Source organism: Condylura cristata, unplaced genomic scaffold, assembly GCF_000260355.1.
Source record: "Condylura cristata isolate star-nosed mole 26May11 unplaced genomic scaffold, ConCri1.0 scaffold00006, whole genome shotgun sequence".
Classification (NCBI taxonomy): domain Eukaryota; kingdom Metazoa; phylum Chordata; class Mammalia; order Eulipotyphla; family Talpidae; genus Condylura; species Condylura cristata.
The window spans coordinates 19,306,598-19,323,930 of NW_004567107.1; the positions used below are offsets into that span (position 1 = coordinate 19,306,598).

General features: G+C 36.6%; 1 protein-coding gene across 1 annotated transcript in view; it reads right to left on the reverse strand.

Annotated features, from left to right (window-relative positions):
- The window catches only part of RAD23B (RAD23 homolog B (S. cerevisiae)), a 42,783-nt gene that overhangs the window by 16,560 nt on the left and 8,890 nt on the right, over window positions 1–17,333 (reverse strand). Inside the window, exons 2-5 of the mRNA XM_004677453.2 lie at window positions 9,442–9,523; window positions 8,058–8,137; window positions 4,931–5,205; window positions 102–157 (exon numbers count right to left, since the gene is read on the reverse strand). Coding sequence (XP_004677510.1) covers window positions 102–157; window positions 4,931–5,205; window positions 8,058–8,137; window positions 9,442–9,523 — 493 coding nt within the window. The remainder of the gene's footprint in view (window positions 1–101; window positions 158–4,930; window positions 5,206–8,057; window positions 8,138–9,441; window positions 9,524–17,333) is intronic.

Sequence of the window (17,333 nt, forward strand, 5' to 3'; positions counted from 1 at the left end):
ATTAAAACAATCATGAAAATCAATACATTGTCATCATCTAGGAAAATGAAATCTAAACCTCTTTCCCAGAAAACATGGCTATTTACAATGTGGATACTTACCAAGTGCACTTGTTGCATCTTCAAATAGGTTCGACCGAGATGAATCTCCTGATGTACTGTAAAAGGTTTTCAGAAAAGTTTAGTATTACATTAAACCACCCATGCCTGTAAGGCTAAAAAATCAATTAAAAATGGTAATCATTTTTGAAACAAGGGAGTAAATAGGAAAAAAGGTATTAAAGTTTAGTAAATGTCTAATCTATAAAAAGATTCTTTGATTTTAATGAAATATATAAATTCTGGCTACTACTGAATTTATTTAATGGTCTTATAAATTAAACCCCTAAGTTTTATCCATAGCATTGATACTTAGGGAGAATTTTCAATCTCTCTTTTAAAAAATGGATATTTTTTACATCATTCTTCATTTCTACATTTTTTTCATCTTGGTTGTAATCCCCATAGACTTCCTATCACCAATTCACCCATGTTCCATGTCCCAGTTTTGATCCTATTTTCCCCTCTTTGCCTCCTTAGAATGCCTGGTTTATAGTTTGTTGACTTTAGTTTTCACTTTTTTACAATTACTTTTTTCTTTTCCCTGATCCCTTATACTCCTCCTATGAGTGGAAACCATCTGGTATTTTCCTTTTTCTTTCTGGCTTATTTCACTAAGTTCCATCCATTTGCCACAAATGCACAAATGGCATGTTTTTTGGTTTTTTTTTGATTGCTGAGTAATAGTCCATAGCGTATATGTATCAAATCTTTTTGATGCAGTCACCTATTATTGGGCATTTGGGTTGATTCCATATCTTCCCTGTTGTAAATAGTACAACAATAAACATAGGGGTGCAGGTGTCCTTTTGAATTAATGTTTCTGTGTCCTGTGGGTAAATATCTAGGAGTGGAATTGCTGGGTCACATGGAAGCTCCACTTTTTGCAATTTGAGAAACTTCCAAACAGCTTTTCACTGTAGTTGGACTAGTTTGCATTCTCAATAGCAGTGTAGAACATACCACACACCCCCACCAACATTTGTTGCTAGTTTTTTTTTTTTTAGAATTTTTAATCTTAACACTCATTCTATTCTGTGACTCTACAATTTTTTAAATGCCCAGAAATATAAGCAACATACAATACACAGGACATGTAGAAACCATGAGGTTTCAAAGACATGTAATAATCTACATTGTAGAATTTCAAGTAGGTCTTGTAATTAACATAGAAACTGAACAGAAGCATTCTAGTTAAGTGATATAGCATCAGCAAAAACTGCAGAGGCAGAAAACAATTGTAACCAAAATTAAATGAAAGAACTACAATTCTGTAGAAAAATTAAAGAGTCTGAAAAGTAAAACAAAAAGATTATGAAATACCATGAGGAACAAAGAAAAAGTTTACAAAATGTTTAGGTACCAGTTCTCAGTTCAGAGTAAAACACATCAACACAATTTTTTACATCTGTTCTAATTTTAAAAAAACTAAACAGTAGACTTCTGTCCCAAGAAAAACCCTCTAGTATAGCAAGGGCAAGATAACTGAAAGCTCCGAATTCACGTATTATTAATTTTCTCATCAATACAATGAAGTAAAAAAATAGCTTATACATGTGTTGTGGACAGGGTTACTGCTAATAAAGTGCTTAGGAAGAGCCTGGCTTCATAATACCCAATATGCTTGTTATAATCATCTTTTCATATAATATTTTCAGTTTCTTCATTAACTAGAAAGAAAGTAATGCACAAGACAATAAACAAAAAATAGGAGGACTAATTTTCTTGCCTAAGACCCCCTACCCAGACAACCACTATCAGTTTTTCTAACTTTTATCTTACTTTTTGAGTTTTTGTTCCAAGTAGACACTAATACATCTACCCGTTTTCTAACCAATGTAGAGCATTCCACTTAATTTACCAAATCAAACTGAAGGAATTCTTAGTTTCAATTTTATAGTCAAATTTATCAACCTTTTCTATTTTAGCTAGCCAGCCTAGGTTGAAGTTCCCCAGAATTTTAATTTTTCCTGTTTTCTCCTCTATTTTAGGTTTCACCTTTACATTAAAATTTGTATCTCTCTAGAACACAATTTTATGAGCGTAAAGTATTAGCTATCCGTGCTTTTCCCCTCCAGATGCTAAAGATTTTATCCCCATAGAATTTTTCCCACAGTGATATGAAATGACATCTTTATCTTACATATGAAGTTACTGTATGTTTTTAGGTCTGTGACATTTTAATGTATTATAGGACTAGCCCTCACCACTACTGTTCATCACTACTAGTACACACAGTTGAAAATTTCTCTTTAAGCATTACTGATTAGACTGAGGTATACTATTTAACTGCCACTTGATCTTGACTGTGCTTCACTATTCCCTCACCATGCACAGAGGTTTGAAACCACTTATCTACTGGGATGTAACTACTTTCTTATAGTTTTTCTGCATTAATAGCTTACCCACAGAAAACACACAATGCTATTTTATAGCTTTTGTTTGGTTTATGATTACAGCTTAAATTGTTTTGCAATCTGATCCCCCCCCACTTATAACAGAGCTTTGAAACCACATTCACCAAATATGTATATATACCACATACTTTAACTGACCTGTATTACTAGATATGTTAGTAGACTTAAGAATTCACCAAAAAGCTTGCTGAAATATAGTTTTCTGGGATCCACCGTAAGAAATAATGGGGTGGAATCTAACACTTCATTTCAAATACCCAATGATACAGACGCTGCCTACTGATGATCCCATTTTGAGTAGTACTATTCTCTAAAATGAATGACAGGTCAGGTCATGCCCTCACTGATGGATATTAATTCCAATTTGCCCTCAGATACAAGCAATACAGTTTTTTTTTTCCCCATCTGCACAACAGCACTTGCCATGTAACAAGTGGTTTTTCTAAAACAAAACTGATCTAAGGAAACAAACTAGGTGACTCAGATCTCTTCCTAACACAGTTGACTGGGACAGTCACAGGAATCATGCTTACAGGCAGAACAACACAGGGAAGGATCATGACCACATTTTTTTCTGATTAGCGTTACACACGTCATAATCTTTCTTATAAGTCAGTGAGTAGTTTCAGTTGGTGTAATTTTCCACTGTGTCTAGTTCTGATTCCAAGAATCCTAACTATTGCCACTAAGATTTGAGTTAAACTGAAATCATGAACTACCAAGAGCCAGTACACACTGTACAGAATGTAACGCATGCGCTCTCAGATAAAGGAGGGTTCTTCCAGTCAAGTGAACTGAAAGCATCTATTTTGTCTATTATATCACTTGAGAGAAAAAATTTATCGGACACTATGGTCCCAACTGCCAACTTCACACATGAAATTATTTCTTGGGGCCTCCCTGGTGGCACAGGAGTTAAAGTCTCAGTACTATCATGCTATCACCAGCCACTGTAGCATGAGTTTCGCCAGGGAGGTGACCCACATGGTGCAGCAGACTCTCCTACCTCTCTTGCTTCTCCCCATTCTGGTGAATCTTCTCACCGCTGTGCCCCTTGCCACTCCCCCCACAAAATCGCTGGCCTATACGCTATTTCTTCTATGCATAAATTTAAAAGAAAAAAATCTTTAAATAAATAAAAGGGGCCTCCCTGGTAGCCCAGGTGTTAAGAAAGGCGCAGTGCTGTCACCGCTATGACTGGAGTTCCACGCCGGCCAGGGAGGTGACCCAATGGCACAGCAGATCTTTCCTATCTCTCCCACTGCTCCCCTCAGCAGTGTATTTCAGCAAATCTGTCTATTCTGTTCCCTACCCCATCTCTGGTGAAACCTCTCACCTACCATACCTCTTGCCTACACCCCAGTTCTTGTATGCATAAGTTTTTTTTTTTTTTTTTTTTTTTTTTATTTATTCGTATAGAACTGGGGTACAGGCCAGAGATGCGGAGGGTGAGAGGATTCACCAGAGACAGAGTGGGGAGCAGAACAGGCAGATCGACGAAGTACACTGCTGAGGGGAGCAGCGGGCGGGTCAGGAGAGGTCTGCCTCGCCATGTGGTCACCTCCGGGGCAGGCGGGAATTGAACTCATGCGGAAGTGGCTTTAGTTTCTCAGTGCAGTGCTTTAACCCGCTGCGCCACCAGGGAGGGCCTGCATAAGTTTTTTTAAAAATAAAATAAATTATTTCTTGCTCCCAAAATATCCTAACACTTTTCTTGGTTTGCTTTAAAGAAATAAGAGGTAAAAAGCTTGTTTCTACCTAAGTTTACAAAATAAAGACAACACAGTGAAAAATGCAGACAATCCGCATGTTCAACAAAGGGGTTGGTAGGTAAAATGCTGGCAACAACTGACAGTTACTCAACATGTATTGTGTGCATGTGTTATTTCACTTCTTTTATGGTCATTATTTATTTCTAGAACAACTCTATGAGCTAGGACCTACTGTCACCCACATTTTACAGATAAGGAAAAACCCTAAGAAGCTCATTATTTTTCTAAAGTTTTAAAGAGCCAAAAATGTCAATAAAAAAAAAATGACACATAGCTAGAAATATTTAAAATATTTACCAACATGGAAATGTTTATGATATAGAATATAGATTAAATATAAATGATACTAGAAGGCAAGATCAGCAATTGACAATATGTCTAGATACTTCATAATTCTTTTTGGTCATTTGTTTTTGCTCACTTTTCTAGCAAAATGAATGACTCTGACCTGATACCTGATGTCCCTTCCTCCTAAAAGAAAAAGCTAATCAATGCATGATATGGAAATCTATATTACAAAAATTTAAGCAGACACATACATACTGAAGTCAGCTTGATCCAAACAATAATCAAAATAAATACCTGCCTATGTTCTCATTATAGGCATATTCTGAGATACAACTTCCTTAAATTCAGTTCCTACCTGTCAGTTGATGTTGGACTGGTAGCCACTACTGGTGCTTCTGCTGGCTTTTCTGCAGGTTTCTCTTGTTTAGTTGTACTAGCAGGTGCAGGTTCAGAAGATGCTGCTGTCGATGCTGGAGTGATAGATGCAGGTGGTGTGGGAGTAGGAGCCAAGGCAGGGGTGGAGGTTGGTGCCTGAGCCACAGTTGGTGCTGTAGAGGAACTAACTGTGGTAGTGGTGGCAGCATTTGACTGCTGAGTTGTAGCTGGTGCTGGTGTCGTCACTGCTTTTGGCTAAATACATCAAATAGCAAGAGTAAGTTATGATAAAATATATCATTGCCCAATCTGAAATTAGAAAGCACTGTTACAGGATACTACAAACACAACACACACATGGACTTACAGCTTGAGAATAATTTGGTAGCATAACATAATATATACTCGATACTAGTAATCTCAATCACTCCAAACACTTTAAAAGCGATGAACACAAAGTATAATCTTTTTAAAAAAGATTTATTTACTTCTGCATACAGAACAGGGGTACAGGCCAGAGGTGGTAGGGATGAGAGGATTCATCAGAAACAAGTGGGGAGCAGAACAGGGAGATGTACTGAAATACACTGCTGAGGGGAGTACGGGCGGGTTAGGAGAGGTCTGCCACATCACGTGGGTCAGCTCCCTGGCTGGGGATCGAACTCATGATGCAGTGCCGTCACAGTGCTGTTGTTTTAACCCATTGTGCCACCAAGGAGGTCCCCACATACTATAATCTTAATTATAAAACCCAAATAGCTTTAGCCAAAAATTTCAGTCACTGTATTTGTATTAAAAAAATATAAAGAATTGAACATGAACATTTAAAAATACAGAGAATGTGTTTTCAAAAAAGCCCAAAAATATCAAATTCATTATTTAAGTTGCTTGATTCTCATGTCAAAGTATTACCAAAATAACTTTCTTGAACTGAAAATATAAGCAGAAGCATGACTACTGAACACACCAGGTAACCTGATGATTTTAAAGAGGGAAGGAAATCCCATCTGGCTTCAAACCAGTAAGTTCAAAGAGGTTAACCTAACATTTTGAGATGTAAATGTACTCAAACAGAAAAATAAAGGCTAGATAAAGCTATTAATATGCACATACTGAGCTAGCAGAAGAACAATAAAGGATCCTACAGAGCAAAAAAGCAATTATATATATGTAAAAAACATAGCATTTAATGAGGTTTACATAAAAAACATAGCATTTAATGAGGTTTACATTTCTGTAAGGCCTATCAATGCTATATATTTAGCTAATAACTTTACTCAGGACAAAGATAACTTGTGATGGAAGATGGGATTAAAATTCAGCATAATTTGTTTCATGAGCATTATTCTATTCCTATGTGAAATAAAAACAGCCTCAGCTCCAAGTGGTTATTCTTCAAATGCATGGGCCTATTCTGAGCTATACTCTGCTTAATTTTTAGTCATGTTCTAAATTGTTAAAGTTACTATAATACTAGAGGAAATAAGACTGAAAGCAAGTAGTACCCAAACACATGGCTATCACCTTTTCCATAATGCATTATGTGTGAGAAAACTAAACAAGTCACTGAAATGTTATTCTGGCACATGCTGCAACATGGATGAATCTTAAAAGATATCATGTTTAGGGAAATAAGACAGTCATGAAAGGACAAATACTTTTTCATTCCACTGATATGAGCGGAACTTAAAGTAGTCAAATTTATAGACTAAGCAGAATAGGAATGCCAGGAGTTGGGGGAAAGGAAGGAATGGTGATAGTTTAATGGGCACAGAGCTTGTTTGGGGGGGAAAAAAACGTTCTGGAGACTGATGGTGGTGGATGCCTAACAATGTGAATGTACTTAATACCACTGGATCTTCCTCTTAATGGATAAATTGGTAAATTTTGTGTTATGTATTTTATCACATTCAAACACAAAAACTAAATGAGACAAAGTTTCCTCACCTGATTCTCCTTCTCTGTATCTAAAGTTTAACATTTTTGATGAGTAAGTGCTTAAATGTAGCAAGAATTCACAATCAATAGTTTGTAAGGAACTATAAAAGTTTAAGCCCACATATGTAAGCTAGTGTAGTGAGCTGCCTTTTGTTTCACATTACAAGTGCATGCAGCAATTACAATTTATTTGTTCAACTCTTTTACTCTCTACACAATTATTTTGTGACATGAACCACCACTCCTATTTGACTTGAGGCTGCACTGCAGGCTTCTGTGTCTTTAAACAAGTGTATACATAATAAGCAAAGCCTCTGAAAGAACTCATAAACATTCTCTACTTTAGAGAAAACTTGGATCTTCATAAACTATCACAAATGTATTTCAATTCATTAAGCCACAAAAACTGTACTGTTAAAAACTTCCTCACATATGACCCTCTCTAGTGGCGCAGCAGGTTGAAGTGCAGCACTGCGAAGCTGGCAGCAGCCACTTCAGTATGAGTTTGATCCCCAGCTAGGGAGGTGACCCATATGGCACAGCAGACCTCTCCTGACTCTTCCACTGCTTCCTTCAGCAGTGTACTTTGTTGATCTGCCTGTTCTGCTCCCCACTCTGTCTCTGGTAAATTCTTTCACGGCCCCTGCACATCTGGCCTGTACCCCAGTTCTATATTCATAAATAAATCTATATAAAAAACTTCCTCATATACACAGCCTAACTTTCTGAACTCTATTCCACTCACTTGGAAATATCACTAAAAGAGTACACACAGATTTTCTGCCATGAGGAATCTGTCAGGTCTAATATATAACTTAGCAAATTCCTTAAAGGCACCCTTTTTAAAAAGTACAAAATAAGAAACACTGACTTTCATTTCTAAACATATTAAAAGATTTTAGTACTCCAGCAAAAGTTAACAATTTTTAATATGATATTGTGTCAGTTGTTTTAATTAACATGGTTAAAACTACAAATATATAAAATTATCAATTTATACTGATACCTTGGCTGACCCAAGGTAAATAGTTAAAACCTTTAACAAGAGTTAAGGACACATTGCTTTGGGTATACATACACTATATTCACTTGAAAGGCTGGACTTTGGATCACTGTTTAATTAAAAGATTCACATGCAGAAAAATAAACAGAATAAAGCTGAAACTTACTTTTGTCACCATAACAACAACAAAATTTTTCTCATCGATTTTATATTCTTTTAGAGCAGTATCATCATTGAGGATTTTACCTAAAACATTGAAAGACATTTTAAAAGTATAGCTGCCTTTGTCTCATACAAGTAAAGATAAAACAATTTTAATTCTATCAATAATTTCCTCAAAAAAAGAATCAACTGATTAGCTGAAATAACGATTAAATATTAGCAATAACACGAGTTGAAAGTAGTTAGGATTCAACTAAAAGACACCAATACAAATATACTTTATAGATGTCCAAAGCAAGTCTTTAAGAAGTATTACTCATTAAGACTTGCTGAGTAAAAAATTATCAACCAGGTCCTAAGAAAGGGGAAAGCATGAAGTAAAAATTTAATATTCCAACTGCCCAGGAGTGTCCCTAGGAAATAACCTATTATCTTTCTTGATGGAACAAGCAGACTTCCTCCATCCACAAATGCTAGATACCAAGCAAAAGAGAAATGTTCCATTGCTAATGCTATAAAAGTGAGACAGTCATGATAATAAGTACTTCAGAAAAAACCTGGCATACAGGAAATGCAAGATGATATAAAACTGAGTAAAGTACAGAGAGCGTAAGACTCTGGGCATACAGAAGGTCAAATGTTGGGCATACAGAAGGTCAAACCTGATTCCTTCAGGTTTCCTTTCCCTGCAATCTAGTTTTTCACTTAAAAATATGTGACTACAGCAAAAGCTGCAAGCATCAAGACCAAAAGGAATAGTCTCTATAAAGGAATGTGAGAACAGGCCAAGGCTAGCAACCAGAAATTCTAGTTCCACATCTATGGTCAATTCCCTGGCCTCTTTAGGCTTCTGATTTCACAGGGCTAGTGTTTCCTCTAAATCACTCAGCTAATACTATAAAATCAATAGCCAGGAAAAGACAAGAATCTCTGGCAATGTAAGATTAATATAAATATTAATCTTTTCTCCTGTTACTTACTTACAGTGCACTTTGGACATACAAGGTTTCTATATTCTCCCATTAATTTTTGTATTTTAAAAAACAGATTCACTGAATGATTATTTCACAGGAATAATTACATATACATTAATGAACATTGAGTACAAAGAGTTTCAATTCAAAAGATAAGTTCAAATTCATTAAAAATATGAAAGGTAGTTTTATATGTTACTTGTAAAAGTCAAAACTAACATCGCTGGATATAAATGTGAAAAGACTGAACATTAATATCACATTCAAATGATTGCTCACTCCCTGCTTCTATCTGTACAATCTGTTCCTGACAGAATCACTTAATATAGACTCCAATTCATAAGAATTCCCCAAACTAAAAGAATGTCACTGTAAGCAAGAAAATGGCATGGTAATTTAAAATTTAATCCATACCTGCATAAATTAACTTTTGACCTGCTACAGGAAAGGCATCTTTCCCCTTTTCAGATTCAATCTTCTCTTTCAGTGCTTTCACCTATAGGAAAAACAAAGATTTTTGTTGTTGTTGTTGTTAAAAGTCTAAACAAAAAATCCAGATCCCAAAAAAATAATGCAAGGTAAAATTTTTATATATTTTAGTTTATGCTTTCCAAAACTGAAAAATATGATCTTATATAAAAAAGACCCAGTAACCACATTATTAAACAAGATAGGTATAAACTTTGTTGTACCACCATGTTATACATCTAATCATTTAAAAAGTCACCAATTGATTTACAAATCTATTTGAAATAAAGGTTTGATATCAAAGTTTTAATGCTCATTATGAAGTTTACAGGCTTATTTTCTATAGAGTAAGAAGGAAAAGCTCTCTAAACTAAATGATCTAAGTAATAAAAGCTCTCTACCAAACTTCAGTGTAGCTAAATGTGGAAGTTAAAAGGCAAATGAACCACTTTAAAAGTGTGTAGTATCAGGCCCTCTCTGGTGGTGCAGCGGGTTAAAGCACATCACTGAGAATCTAAAGCCACTTCCGCATGAGTTAGATCCCACCTGCCCTGGAGGTGACCACATGGTGTGGCAGACCTCTCCTGACCCGCCCCACTGCTCCCCTCAGCAGTGTACTTCATCAATCTGCCTGTTCTGTTCCCCACTCTGTCTCTGGTGAAGCCTCTCCCCACCCCTGAGCCTCTGGCCTGTACCCCAGTTCTGTATGCACAAATAAATAAATCTTAAAAAAAAAAAAAGTGAGTAGTATCAGTATAATCACCTGCAGGGGCTGTAGAAGACTGCCTTAAAACATAATTTGCGAGAGTAGAACCTGAAATAAGATTTTATTATTTATTTATGCATACAAGAACTGGGGAGCAGCCCAGAGGTACAGGGGGTATTCAGCTGAGTTTTCCAGAAGGTACAACTCATATTGTGATATCACCAAAGTGACTGCAAAATAGCTGAGGACACACCTATATTTTATTAAGCCAAATATTAAAGAATTTACAATGTCAGTCTTCTCACTGCTTTTTGTTTAGAAAATAATTTTTCACATGAAAATATACTAATTATAACATCCAAAGAGTCTTATCTAAAAAATACATTAAAATTCTATTTTAATTTCTAATTCATTGATATAGTAAATATCAGCCACAGTCAAAGAGTTATTTTCAAGTCCTCAATTAAGTGTAAAGGGGTTCTTAATAACAAAGTTTGAAAACTTACATGCTAAATGACCTGGCCAAAGTTAACTGAGTGGTATAAATTGAGCAGTAAACTTTGGGCCGGTGTGGTTAAATGCTTTGTGATGATACATTTTCTTTCATGCTTTTTATTTTTTTTGTTTTGGGGGAGAAGGGATGAATTTTTTTTTTATAATATAGTAGTTTATTTTTACATGATTTTGTGGGGATGAAATATTTTTAAATGTGATTGCTTGTAAACAACACAAATGAATTACAGACTGTGAGTATCCAGTTGCTGGGTAGGTACACAGATGTTCAACAAGTAAATTAATGTACCATAGAAATATGTGAACATGGAAAGAAGAAACAAACATGAAACATAAAACAAGGAACAAGCAGAGATCTCATTTATAGACAGCTCAGGATGAGTCAAAGCTTAACAGACATTTAATTAGACATCATCTCTTCCAATTTAACTTGTATGTATATACAGATAGACACACACACACACTTATTTTTCTACTCAACATAAATTATATTTTTATTCCCAACATTCATAGTATATTTTAAAAGTCTGGGCTACAAATGTTGGGAACCAAAGATTTACTGACAAGGAAAGAATTGAGCCTTGCATCCCAGCTTGATATGGGACTAGCTGAAGGGGATACCAAACTGATAGTCAACTGGGCCTAGCATCCGGGAGGTACAGGTGGGAGGAACTGGGCCTAGCATTAGGGGACACAGCAATGAATGACCTTTGGAATGTGAACCTATAAAAGACTCTTTCCCCCTTATTGAGTTGACAGTAGCTGCGGACCCCACCCTAGGGGCTCCGTCTCAGCTGCTGTCTGGGAGCAATAAACTGCTTGCTCAGCCTTTCTGACTCCAGCCTTCCTTTCTTGTGGACGTCACAGAAATTGGGACAAAACAACAAGTATGTATGGACAGAGTGTGAATGAGAAAGTGAAAATTTGAAGGCAATGTGTAAAATGCTTCAACAGGGAGGCAGGGGGATTCAATCCAGCAACACCACTTTGAGCAACACATCACAGAAAATAATTTAAGCTAACCTTAGGAACTGGATTCACTCACACCCCTGTTCAAAATTCTGGCCCAGGTCCTTAAATTCAATATAATAATTTTTACTTTCAATCCACTGAAGCCAGCTAACTCAGAGGACACAGGCTGAATCTTAATCAAGAACTGTTCTATGTTTGGAAGCTCCAGTCTCCTATTTCTACCAGCTCTCCCAGCTCTCACCACACCTCAGTCTCGCATCTCATTGATGACTCATCCCTATAATCTCTTACTTTCACTTTGATCTTTACTGCCAGCTCTATTCAGAACTCCAATGCTACTGCTTCTATCATTCCCTTCCTACTATCACCATACTTGCTTGTCTTTCTGTTGCTTCTGTCAAGCAAAATTCCTTATTTGCAGGAACACAACTGAATTTACCCATCAATATTCAACATAACATTTACTTCAGCTTCTCTGGTGTCACACTGTCCTAGCTCAATTAGCTGACGAATCTCACCTTGAACTTATCAGTCAACCAACTGGATTTGGCTGTTTTTACATACAGCCCTCTAAAATGCCATGAGAGAAAAAAAAAGATACCCATGAATGCTCATTTTCCTGCTTAGTCCTTTCCTCCACTGTTAAATTTGCACTTTTAAGTCTCACACTCAACACCCCACACCTACTGAAAAACAAATACATCAGAAGAACTCACCCTAAACTTTCTACCCCTTACAAAAACCAAATTCTTTCTAACTGTTTTCTGGTTCTCCTAGCAGTTTTCTCCAAAAGTCTTTTATTATAGATTCATTGTTTTCTACCCTTACCCGGTTTTATTTTCAACGTTTCCCTCAGAACTAGTTTATTTACATTCACACTTTAACAGAACCAACTCTATAAGCTTTAAAAAATAAAAACCCCTTACAATCCTTGTCTTCTGCTACTCTCCTCCCTGTAGTCAAGCATTTTTCAAACAACTAACCAAACACTTCACTTTCTCAAGAATACAATACAGTACTGATGAACAGAAGGACTCTGTTCTCATTTTGCTGCTTAGTTTCTCAAGTAAAGCCTACTCCCACTATTCCATGAAGACTATTCTCACCATATCACTGAGCTTAGCAACATCATAATCAGATACTTCTTAGTTCTTTATCTGTTCTGTCTCTCCTTTGTACACTGCCTTCCTTTGGCTTCTACAGTGCCAAATTCTTCTGGTTTTCCTCCCTTCTCTTTTTCCTCTGTGAAATCCTATTCCTTGGCCAGCCCTTTAAGTGTTAGTCCATGTTATTCCAAGGCTAGTTACCTTTTCTTCTCCATAAGCTTTCAGAATAAACCACCTTATCTATTCCTAGTTTCAGTAACACTCCAGATGTCATCTGTATCCCTCCTGTTAATGCAAACCAAACTAACACTCTCCACCTGGTTCTTTCATTGGATAGGTGGTAGGCATTTTATCATAATGTGCTTGCTGAATGATGGCATCTAGACCAATTTGTCTAAGTCTAGCAAATTGAGCACATTCTAAGATAGCTTATAAAGGAAACAACCTTTCTAGATGCTGCAGAGCAAGAATAGGTATCAACTGTACACATGATTTCCCTTGGCCAATAATAGTGCTCATAATCACCTGTGTCTTGTCTGGTGCCAATGTCCAGTTCCAGTAAGGCATCTCAACCAAGTTAATCTAGACAAAACACTACCGTTCCAGTAAATAATTTGGGCTACCATATGCAAGGTCAATAAATCAAGTTTTCTTCTAGCTACACATTTACCTCATAAAATTATGCATTAAAAATGACTATTATCTAATATTAAACATAGGACAGATAGTCAACATGGCTTTTATTCTTGTCCCCCAAAAGTAAGACCTCCCTGGTGGCACAAGGGCCCAAGTCTCAGCACTATGAAGCTACCAGCAGCTTCTGCAGCACAAGTTTGATCCCTGGCCAGGGAGCTGACCCACACTGCACAGTAGCAGACCTCTCCTGTCTCGCCCACTGCTCCCCTCAGCAGTGTATTTCAGTGATGCCTGTTCTGCTCCCCACTTTGTCTCTAGTGGTCCTCTCACCCCGGCACCTCTAACCTATACCCCTTGTATACATGAATAAACACACAAAAAAAGCATGACAATACCTTAAAAGGTACCAACACAAAAACTGATGAGTTATCCTTTTTCATGCCATTCGCTTGTGAGGGGGCCAGTCTCTTTCTTTTCTCTTATTCCTCACATCAAGTCACTTAACCAGTGATACCAACTTACCATCTTTTTCCCAGTGTGAACACTGTATTTTTTTTCATGAGACTACTCTAGCTCAGACTAAGTAATTTCTGTTCAGTAAATTTAGATTCTATGTGTCAGATTTCAAGCAAAATGATGTTAATTATATTCTCACAACAGCAATATGGTGGTTTGCTATATCAGTTTTCTTACACAGCATTCTTAAGATTTCTAGGGCTATCACTTGTTGACTAAATTAGCAACAGGATATCCATATTTCTGTATAATCTAGTTTATCCGTGTATAATGCAGTTTCTTCAAAGTTAAAGCAGATTTTTCTTATTACATAAAATAAAACCTGCAAGCTTTGTGATGGGTAGCCTTGAAACGGAAGGGGGACAAAAAATTATTTTATAAATAGCCCATGCATCCATATGATGTAATACATGAATAACAACTATACATGCAAAGTATTCACTGAGTGATACATACAAAATGAATGAAAAAAATCATCTTTAAAAGAAAAAGCTGTGTAAACAAAGCATAGTATATTAGCGTTTATGTAACACATTTGGATATTTAAAAAAAATAAGCCTAAAACCTCTTTTACTTAATACTTTATAAGCAGCCTAGGTTATTTTAGCAATTTAAGGGAAAATTTAAGTTTAAAAGGAAAAAACACTGTACCCATCCCAATTTCTTATTACACAACAATACAGTACAGATTTCATTTTTTAAAACATCTAAAACAATAGTTCTAATACTACATAGTCTAGCAACTTAAAAAGTAAGAACTAAATCTGACAACTAACCATTAGCAGAGGAGAGAGTCCTAAGCCATCTATGTCTACAAAAGGATTTCATACATTTTCACTATGGGTGAAGTTTTTCCCTTTTTGGTTTTTTAGGTGATACTTTCCATTTGAGAAACTGACATAGGCACCAAAGGGTATTTCTGTATTTCTTTCCCCAATAGGCCCCTATTAATTCTAAAAATAAAGTTGATTATAAAAATATCAGCAGCCAGCCCTTCCTGGTGGCACAGCGGGTTAAAGCACAGCACTGAGAATCTAAAGCGCTTCTGCATGAGTTCGATTCCCGCCTGCCCCGGAGGAGTCCACATGGAGAGGCAGACCTCTCCTGACCCACCCGCTGCTCCCATCAGCAGTGTACTTCATCAATCTGCCTGTTCTGTTCCCCACTCTGTCTCTGGTAAAGCCTCTCACCGCCCCTGAGCCTCTGGCCTGTACCCCAGTTCTGTATGCACAAATAAATAATAAAAAAATCTTTAAAAAAAAAAAAATCAGCAGCAGCCTTCAATGCAATATAAAAATCTCTCCACTGGACCCAAGGAATTAAAGAATGTAATATAAATTTTTATTAAAATAATAACTGAAAGTACAACATAAATAATAAGTGAATATACAGTAAACAAAAGCAATCAATCCTCAAATTGTGTCATGATCCAAAAGGCTATTATTTTATATATAACTTGAAATCCAAAATCTATTTTCCCACCACAGAAATCATGGTATTTAGGCTCCTAAGTCAACCTATAATGCAGCATGTTATTATATATATATTATATATATATTATATTATAATACCATATATAGCATTCATATTAAATATGTAATATATACACTGTAGATATATATCACATATATTATATATTATATACAACATATTATAATATCATGTGCAATATGTTATATGATAGTTAATATACAGTAGACATATATTATATATTTATTATATATATATAATAATAGAATGCATTATACGTTGACTTAGGAGCCTAAATACCATGGTTTAGGGGTGTGTGTGTGTATGTAGATATGTATCTTTAAGGTGTGTGTATATATATATTATGTAAAAAAATCTTTAAGGTGTGTGTGTATATAGTGTGTACATATATATATATGTATATACACATACACACACACATATATATTATATACCTTTAAGATTTATTTATGTATGCATGTAGAATTGGGGTATAAGCCAGAGGTGTGAGAGTGGTGAGAGGATACACCAGAGGCAGACCAGGGAGCAGAACAGGCAGATGGATGAACTACACTGCTGAAGTGATTAGCAGGTGGGTCAGGAGAGATCTGTCACGACATGTTTATCAACTCACTAGCCAGGGGATCGAACTCACAGTGAAGCAGCTGCTGCGAGTTTCATGGTGCTGTGCTTTAACCCATTGCATCACCAGGGAGGGCCCCTATAATATACATTCTTAAAGATATGATGTCAACAAAACTGAAAAAGACAGAATTTGAAGATTAAGTAAACAGAAAAGCAGAGATTCCAAAGACACTACATCTTTTAAGAAGTTTTCATATAGGGCCCTCCCTGGTGGCGCAGCGGGTTAGGACGAAGCGCTGCAAGCTAGTGGCAGCCACCTCAGTGTGCGTTCAATTCCTGGCCCTGGAGGTGACCCATATGGCGCTGCAGACCCATCCTGACCCACCCCTGCTCCCCTCAGCAGTGTACTTCGTCGATCTGCCTGTTCTGCTTCCCTCTCTGTCTCTGGTGAATCTTTTCACTGCCCCTGCACCTCTGGCTTGTACCCCAGTTCTGTAATAAAAAAGTACATCTTTAAAAAAAATTTTTTTTAAAAAGAAGTTTCATATAGGCAGAGGAATGGAATGCTCTAGTGTACTACAAAACAATTCACTTATTTTAACAAGTGTGTGGAGAAGAGGAGAATGGAAACTTTTATCTGCCTGTTGAGGCATCTAGAACTTGCTCGTTTATTAGTCATTTGTAGCTGGTCTATTTATTGCTCTGCCAGACAGGGTTACACTGTGTTCAAGACAGGACAAGTACAAAGCAGAAAACTTTAGCAATTCTATGATGCATCTGTAAAAGAGAAAGGTAAGAAAAATAAATCAAAAGCTACTCTTAAGTTTTGCTCTGAGGAGCAGGAAAATGAGGCAGGAAAATGGCCAAAATGGTAAATGTAGGTAAGTGAGGATTTTACTAAGATGGTAAAAATGGTATAAACCTAAGAAATGGAGGAAACAATGTAGAACAGAAAAGGAGAAATAGTGGAGTGATGCACTAAACAGGGAGAGAGTATGGGACATAAGAGGAAAATGGAGGGCCACACTTAGTACCATCTGCAACAGCAATCTTCAGTAAAAGTAGTTAGCAGGTTATTTACATAGGAAAGACATGGAATCAACCCAAATGTCCAAAAGTAAATGACTGGATTAAAAAGATATGCTACAGGGCCCTCCCTGGTGGCGCAGCAGGTTAAAGCAGAGCACTAAGAAGCTAAAGCCACTCTGCATGAGTTCGATTCCCGCCTGCCCCGGAGGAGATTCACATGGTGAGGCAGACCTCTCCTGACCCACTCACTGCTCCCCTCAGCAGTGTACTTCGTCAATCTGCCTGTTCTGCTCCCCACTCTGTCT